The sequence below is a fragment of the Podarcis muralis genome, chromosome 13 (genome assembly GCF_964188315.1).
Source record: "Podarcis muralis chromosome 13, rPodMur119.hap1.1, whole genome shotgun sequence".
Classification (NCBI taxonomy): domain Eukaryota; kingdom Metazoa; phylum Chordata; class Lepidosauria; order Squamata; family Lacertidae; genus Podarcis; species Podarcis muralis.
In genome coordinates, this window is record NC_135667.1 from 19,040,428 (window position 1) to 19,048,665 (window position 8,238).

Here is an 8,238-nt window from a genome sequence, read left to right on the forward strand (position 1 = left end):
CTCATTGCATGGTACTGGGTACATATCTTTGTTACATTTTCAGTGACATGATATCCATCTTGACACAATAATAAAAATAATTTATTATTTATACCTCGCAAATTTGGCTGGGTTTCCCCAGCCACTCTGGGCAGCTCACAACAGAATATGAAAAAATACAATAAAATATCAAACGTTAAAAACTTCCCTAAACAGGGCTGCCTTCAGATGTCTACTAAAAGTCAGATAGGTGTTTATTTCCTTGACATCTGATGGGAGGGCGTTCCCATCACATCTGGGTGCCTGGAAATATGAAATAGTATAAAACACTTTGACAAATCTAAAATGTTAGTACACAAGGTAGGATGGTGCAACAGATAGTTCTGATAGAACTTAGTGTATAGAGACTATAATGTCATACAGGAGCATAGATCGCCCTCTGCTGGCAAAGCCTGTTCCAGCAAGTTTGTCCCAGGAGACAGCCACACATGGGATTTGATGTCCAATGATCTGGACAGCCTGGTGGCGCCCCAGATTCTTTCTTCTTTGGTTTTTAGACCAGGTTCCTTTCCCTCCACAATTCCAAACACATACTTTCTGAAATTCAAAATCAGGTTCAGGCTATTTGAGATAGGCTTTTGTTATTGACATTCTTTATCAGTATTACCAGACCAGCCAAAGACATTTTCACACTTCAGGCAAACCACAAAACAGCATCTCCCCTGCCGGGGGGGGGGGGGAGAGAGAATGACCAAAGATCTACATTGGGAACAAGGGAGGAGTGAATATCTATTTTCAGAAACAAGGTGATGGATCAAATCAACTTTATGCAGTGGTTGAAGTGGAAATCAAAATTAAGGTGGGGGGATGGCATACCCTCCAACCTTTCTCTGAGGAAAACAGGGTTATCCCATTCCACAATGATAATGTTACTATTTATACCCCATACATCTTACTGGGTTGCCCCAGCCACTCTGGGCAGCTTCCAACATATGTAAAAACATAATAAAACACTAAACATAAAAAAACGCTTTCCTATACAGGATTGCCTTCAGACGGCTCAGCGGGTTGGATAACGCCATACCCTCCAACATTTATCCAATGAAAACAGGGACATCCTAAGGAAAAGTGGGACATTCCGGGATCAAATCAGAAACCGGGACGGCTTCTCTAAATTAGGGATGTCCCTGGAAAATAGGGGAGAGTTTGGGATGCGCTACTCTGAATCATGTCAGGGAGGTGCAGACTCCAGAAGACCCTAGAGAACAGCTCCAACTGTTTCGTCTCTAGGGATGGGAGGAAACTAGCAGCACATCCTATTTGCTGAGAGGCTGCAGTACAGTTGCCATGGGGGTCGGCTGCTGAGGAGGCTACAAATGCGGCCTCCAAGGAGAGTGCTGAAGCTGTTGCTGTCTCTGTGATGGCGGCAGCAGGTGGTGATGCATTTCTTGTAGGCCGGATCTGCTGCCCCCTGTGTATACTGCCACACAAGATGGCCGCCTCTCCTTGCCTCATGGGTGGTTCATCTCTGTGGGCATGTTTCGTAAGGAGATATATGGAAATATATCGTGCTATGAATTTCCTTCACCCTTATTGTTTCATTAATACAAATGCATAAAAGTACTTTTCATGCAATATCTGGTTTCAGTGGATAAAATCCACCAGTTTTGTTGAATTTATTAAACTAAATAGTTTCCATTTGATTGTGATTAAATGTGTAATTAACTGCTTTTTTATAGTTTTATTGTGTTGCTATCTTCCTGGGGAAACCCAGCCAGGTGGGCAGGGTAATAATAATAATAATAATAATAATAATAATAATAATAATATATTATTATTATTATTTCTTTTTGGGTTGTGCAAACCACTATTCTGAATCATGCTTTTTAAAGGACAGGGTAGGGGGCACTGTGGATGAGTTTCTGGAACCAGGGGGTGGGTGATGGGGCATGTGTGGCCTGAAATATTTGGGAACCATTGATATATACTATGGCTCAATTGCATTCAAAACAACACTGGGGAGGAGAAACCTGCATAACCAAGTCAGCTGGGCAGCAGCTCCAGGAAAATACAAATATATGTATCATATGATATTTTTGCCAGGAGAGAGATGGGGGGACACACCTGCCCATAGTGATATACATTTGGATTGAGAGTGAGTGGTGCTGAATGACAATACATCCTTTAAAAATCAATAAATGGGATAGTGGTTCTGTGCCTTTAACAACTAAGGACATGCTGCTTTTTAAGGGACCAAGTGGCATTGAGTTGAAGATAGTGAAAGCAGTTGAAGGTGGGATGCAGGAATGTCTAGAGCAGGTGTCGCCAACATTCCAACTCACATCAGCTCTGACCAGCGTAGCCAATGGCCAAGGATGATGGGACTTGCAGTCCGAGAACATCTGGAAGCCAATATATTGGCTAGCCCTGTTCTGGAACTTGGGGTATCATGGTGAGGAAAGAGTTCAGATTGGGGGGGGGGGGCGACGCAAGCTACACTTGTATTTCCCACTCTGCCTTTTCCACAGAGCCCCATCCCTGTCCATCATTCTTAATACTAGAGCAAATATTTTGCATGAAGAAATTCCAACATTCAATCCATTGCATTCCCAGTTGAAACATATCTGGGATTAGGGCTAAGGCAGACTTTTCTCTGACCTGAAATGTTGCAGACCCACTGGCAGTCAGAGTAGATGCTCCTGGGCTCAATATGCCCACTTACAGAGCTAAAGTTCCCAATGTTTTTTAGTACGAAAGGAAGCCTCTTCAAAGTGCAGTTATGTCCATGGTGCCTGTGTCCATATTGCTACTAAGTACTTGATGGTGGAAGGGCTTAGAATATGCTTATGACCCAACCTCTTCACCATACTGCAAAGTGAGGTCTAAATGAGGTGGAATCAATGTGTTTGATGAAGCTAGGTCTTTGAGCCTAGGACTGCTGGTGACCACACTCACATAGATGCTTTGTGGAATCAGTGCCTAGACAAGTCCTTCCAACAGTATCTAATTTGACCTGAATCAGCAACTATTTGGTCAAGCTTCTGGCTTCTGGACTTGGGAAGAATTCTTGGGCAGCAGAGGGGAAAGGTCCGCTGGAATCCCAATCCATTCAGGCAAAAACGCTGCCGAAGGCTTGAAGACCTTAAGGAAGGGAGAGTCTGGGAGGGTGTAGTTGGCCAAGTAGATGGTCTCTCCACCAGCCAGGTAGCCCGCCCAGATGCCAAAAGTGCCAATCGTCATTATTGTGTGGTTGCAATGAGCAAGGAGAGCAAAATCACTCCCTGGAGAAGATTCTCGCCCATCCCCAGAAAAATAAACATCCCCCCTGGAGGCATTGATGTTTTTCTTGCACCACTCCATCCCATTGCTGGTCACCACAAAGATGGGATTGGGGTACTTCTCTCTGAAATAGTTCATGGCTTTCTCCAAATAGCCTCTGTCAGCCACCACACCTTTCCAGATCTTGGGCATCACATAGACATAATCTCCTCTGCGGACATGCACTCCAACATACGTCACCTCCTGGCGCTGCCCCCTTAGCTTCTGAAGATATTGATTGGCTTCTTCCTTGATGTGGTCATGGAAGGAGAACTGCTGAAGTATCTCTTGGCGGATATGGTGATAAAAAGTGTAAGAACATGGGTAGCCCGTCAGCCGGACATACTTGCCTTTGATGTGTTTATAATCCTCTGACATCCAATCATGCAGACCAAAGTTCCTCCAGCGGATCTTTTTAGCCACTTCAGCATGGATCACAGGCAAAGTGATCCGGAATATTGGTGAGAGGTACTGGTGCATGGCGGGACAGATGTAGGCTTGATGTCCATTCATCTTGGCTAAGGCATAGAGGGTGGCATATTCCCCCATCTGGTTTCCCAAACGGCCAATGGAGTTCACCGTCCATATACCACTATCCATGATCTTAGAAGATGACCTGGAAGAAGTGGTGGTTGTGTTATAGTATGACCGAGAAGAAGTGGTGGTGGTGAGGGAAGCAGGAGCTCCCATCCCTGGGAAATTAGATGAATTCTTGAAGTTGATCCTCCACCGCTGATATGGCATCTTCTCATACAGGTGCAAGATTGTAGAGAGGGACAGGAGGCCAAAGAAGTACAAAAAGAATAAGAGGGCAGGTTGGCTGAAGGAACATCTTTGGGGGAGATCCATAGCTGCACAATAGGAACATCTAAAGGAAGAGCAAATGGGTTGAAAAGACAGGTAAGATCAACATGCAGAACACAACCACTGTTGTACATCAGCAGTGACTTAGATGGCACTGTGACCCTTTATGCTATACATGTCTATAACTTCAATGGAACTTACTCCCAGGTAAAGGTGTATCAAGTTCCAGATTGAATTTATAAACCTGAAAGCCATCACATGAATGCCTAGAAGAATACTTAAAGTAAACCCACCCTCTACACTATGCAAATCCTTTTCCCATTTCTTCTCTTATGTAGTCTAACCGTGTTTTTGGAAATTTGTGCATTTTTACATCAACCTTGTCTCTAAATTAATTGTTGCTAATTACTTGAAATTAGTCTTTCGGTCTAAATTTTTTTTTAATATATCTGCATAACCAAAGACATTCTTAACTGTAAATGCCAAAAGGGGAGGCCTCCTGTCTTCTCATTTCCTTGTTCTTAAGATAGTATTCTGCCACTTTTGACCACATTCAGGTATATGGCAACGCAGTTCAATTCCTAGGAGTCACAATTTCCTAGATGTCCATCTAAGTTAAAGTCCTCTTCTTCGGTCACTGAAGCAATGGAAAACTTAAAAGGAGCCAGATACCCTTTATGATTATCCCAGGATATAACACTGTCATTGTTCTGTTAGCAATCATTTCCCATTTCTTCTTCTTTCTCCATAATAGTCATTTCCACTTTTGTGATGTTGGCAGCTCCTGGAAATAAATGAAGAGATCCTCTCTGTTTCTGTAGGAACTGCTGCCTAATCCACAAATGTTTGTTTGCTTCATAGTACCTTGATATCTGTCCATCCAGTTCCCAGCAAAGAATCCAACTTTCCCATGTTCTGTTGCTTGTGGTGCGGAGAAGGGAATGACCTTTGCTTCTCCATCCCCTCCAATGTTCCATCTCTCCACCACCTAGTCTTGCTTCTTGTATGTGTTTTGGTGCCCCCCCCACCATGCACACACCCACACCGAGAGAGAGAGAAAGAGAGCGCAAAGAGATACCCCAGCAATGCTTCTCACCTGGTCTCAGGGAAGAATTGACCAGCCTCCAGGCTGCAACCAGTCTCCAGGGGTGTTCTGAGAAATGTGGGCAGGACTCCAGAAAAAAGTGAATCTGGTTTTATCTGCCTCCCTGCAGCGTTGCACCCCTCCTGTGGGACTTGCCCCGCCTGAGTCAGAATAAGGAAGAGCCACAGGTATTAAAATGCTGACATGTTAACAAGATTTTTACAAGGAAGTTACTGCTTTTCTCCGGACCTGTCATAAAACCTGTGCAGAAACCCTTGCAGATCATAATTTAGCAATCATAAATGGCCATTTTGCACACCAGATACATGCATCTGACTTTAGAACTGCCCCGAGGTCCTTTGGCCACTTGTTTTCTGCCTGCACTCCGAGCAAAAACATGAAGTCCTCCTGTTCCAACAGTGTATCTTACAATCTGAATGCAGGAGTTATATAATTGCTTAGGATTGTTCGTTAAGATGTCTAGTAGCCCTCCACACATTAAATAGGCCATAGAGTGTTTAATCAGCCAAAGGCCTGCTTATAGAGGAACGTTTTTGCCTAGTGTCTAAAGATATGTAATGAAGGTGACAGGTGAGCCTCCCTGGGGAGAGCATTCCACAAATGGGGAGCCACCACAGAAAAGGTCCATTCTAGGAAGATAGGAATCTGCCACATGCTGACTCATCCCTCTGTTGTCTACACTGGCTGGCAGTGACTTTCAGTGGTACACAGCTCTCCCTGGAGATACCAGGGACTGAAAGACCTTCTGCATGCAAATCAGTCCTTCTTAAAGGCAGAGAAAAAAATGAGGAGCGTGAGTGAGTGATTCAACATAATGAGATAGAAAGGAAGAAGTGGAAACTAAGAGGATTTGGTCCATACACCCAGTGTCATTACACCCAAAGCTACCCAGTCATATTATCCTGAGGAACATAGAGATGGGGAAGAAATACACGCTGCCGTATTCATAGGGGAATCCTAATCACCTCTTCCTGGGCACTCCCAGCGTAAGAATATGACCAGGCTTCCTCAGCCTTGGCCCTCCAGGTGTTTTTGGCCTACAACTCCCATGATCCCTAGCTAGTGGTCAGGGATGATGGGAATTGCACTCTCAAAACATCTGGAGGGCCAAGGTTGAGGAAGCCTGGTTATGACCCTTCCCACCTTCCTCAGACTCACCACAGCCAGCTTCTTCGGGGGGGGGGGCAATTACAGCACACGCCTTGCCAGTCTATATCCTATCATGCATAGGAGCCAACTCCTAGGGGGCGACGAGTCTTCAGGGGCCCCAATAAAATATCATAGGGGCCTCCCAAATTAATGGACATTGTCATTCAAATGGTGAGCATGCACAGTGTCATGTGATCAATTATGTGGGGCAGGCTTATCTGGGTCCCCCCAATATTTTACTCAAGTTGGCACCCCTGCTGTCATGTGACCTCAGCTCTTTGCTGAGGCATCACCTCTCTGCAAGTTAGATAGGAAGAACTTCAGCCAGCCCAAGGGGAGCTGTCCGTGGTCCTGAATTCCACAACCTCTGATGAAAGATACCTGCCGAGAAGAGATTCTGTTTGCCTGCTTCCACTTACCACATGAGCCCCAAGCTCTAGTAGAACAGGATGCCTGTGCATAGGATACCTGGTGAAGAGGTACCAAAGCAGAAGCTAGCTGGGCTAGAGCCAAGAACAAGTGCTAAAGAAGGAGAGAGTGATAGGCAGACAAACAGACTGGAGGGATACTGCAGCCAGGAAAGTTGCCCAGCTGTGTGACAAAGAAAACAGTTTGGCTTGAAGGGGAGTTGAAAGAGGGGCACACGATCCAACCAGATGGGGTGCAGTTTGCCACTTCCTATAAGCTGGCAGCTCTAAATAATAAGCTGAGTCTAGATCTTTGGTGCAACAGATTGGGGAAGGGCCACAGCTCAGTGGTACAGCATCCGCTTTGCCTACAGGAGGTCCTAGTTTGATCTCAGGCATCTCCAGGTAGGGCTGGGAATGTTCCCTGCTGAAACCCTGGAGAGCCCTGCCAATCAATATAGGCCATGCTGAGCTGGTTTGTCTCAGGTTCACACTGTTTCCTGTGCTGCTGACACTCTTTCTGCTGCAGGTGTGGGAGAGCCTGTAGCCCTCCAAATATGCCGGACTACAACTTCTGTTATCCCTGACCATCTCCCATGCTGGCTGGGGCCGATAGGAGTTGTAGTCCACAACATCTAGAGAGCCCCATGTCCACCAAGTTGGAATGAAATGAAACTGTGAAAGGTCATGGAATCTTTTGGTGTACAGTTATCTCCAAACAAGCCCCAACTAGACACTCTTTCTTTAGATACAGACAGGCCCACGCCACCCATAAGGCAGAGTGAAGCAGCCACCTTTCCCACTGCCTCCGCTGCTGGTGGAGAAGGACCCCCGCCATCAGCACTGGTTTCCAGAGCAATCTCACGGGAAATTGATGCTGCTGGTGGTGCTACTTCTCTGCCGGTAGTTGAGCCAGTGGGCTGGGTGGTGAGGCAACGGCAGGGTGGGGCAGCAAAATGGGACATGTCACCCCTCGAAATGGACCACAAAGAGCCAAGCTCAGGGTTCAATACATAAAGAATTTAAAATACACTTAGCTTGCAAATCTCAGACCCTCCGAGTGTCTCTATTTTCCAGGGACAGTCCCAGATTTACAGAAGCCATCCTGGTTTCTGATTTGATCCCGGAATGAGCCACCTTTCCTTAGGACATCCCTGTTTTCATCAGAGAAATATTAGAGGGTATGCAATCTCTCTATGTGGCTCAGGATTTCAGGGGTAGAATGCAGCAGTATATAGCACTGGTAAACCTACCCAGACATGTAATGTAGTCACCTACAGTTGTTTTAATTTTTTTGTGGGTTTAATCTTTGTTTTTAATTGTGATAGTTTTATGTTCACTTATGTTACATATTGTTGTTACATGCCATTCCAATCTCTGATCGGTGAAAGATTCCACTGGTTCCAGCATTTACCCAGGGTTCAGTTTCCTTGGAATGAAGGTTGGTGGAGACTGTGGTGTCTTTAAGATATATGG

General features: G+C 45.4%; 1 protein-coding gene across 5 annotated transcripts; it reads right to left on the reverse strand.

Moving 5' to 3' along the window:
- Positions 1–59: 59 nt before the first annotated feature.
- Positions 60–5,341, reverse strand: LOC114583227 (galactoside alpha-(1,2)-fucosyltransferase 2-like). 5 transcript variants are annotated; one of them, XR_013390373.1, is made up of 3 exons: positions 4,966–5,159; positions 2,638–4,165; positions 60–576 (listed from the first exon to the last, which is right to left on the reverse strand). XR_013390373.1 is itself a non-coding variant. In XM_077917073.1 (2 exons), the coding sequence occupies exon 2, from the start codon at positions 4,144–4,146 to the stop codon at positions 3,013–3,015; it is 1,134 nt and encodes a 377-aa protein (XP_077773199.1). In that variant the 5' UTR covers positions 4,147–4,165; positions 5,198–5,341; the 3' UTR covers positions 60–3,012. The 5 variants fall into 5 exon arrangements, 4 of the variants coding, with proteins under 4 accessions (XP_077773199.1, XP_077773197.1, XP_077773200.1 ...); XM_077917073.1 differs by lacking the exon at positions 4,966–5,159 and adding an exon at positions 5,198–5,341 and having other exon boundaries at positions 60–4,165; XM_077917071.1 differs by having other exon boundaries at positions 60–4,165.
- Between the last annotated feature and the right edge of the window lie 2,897 nt (positions 5,342–8,238).

Excerpts from the sequence above, each read along its gene's own strand:
- LOC114583227 (XM_077917071.1), bottom strand. The coding sequence starts at position 5,132 with ATGGTGGGGGGGGCACCAAAACACATACAAGAAGCAAGACTAGGTGGT. Across the intron at positions 4,166-4,965 it reads CTGGATGGACAGATATCAAG|ATGTTCCTATTGTGCAGCTA; the intron begins GTACTATGAAGC and ends CTCTTCCTTTAG.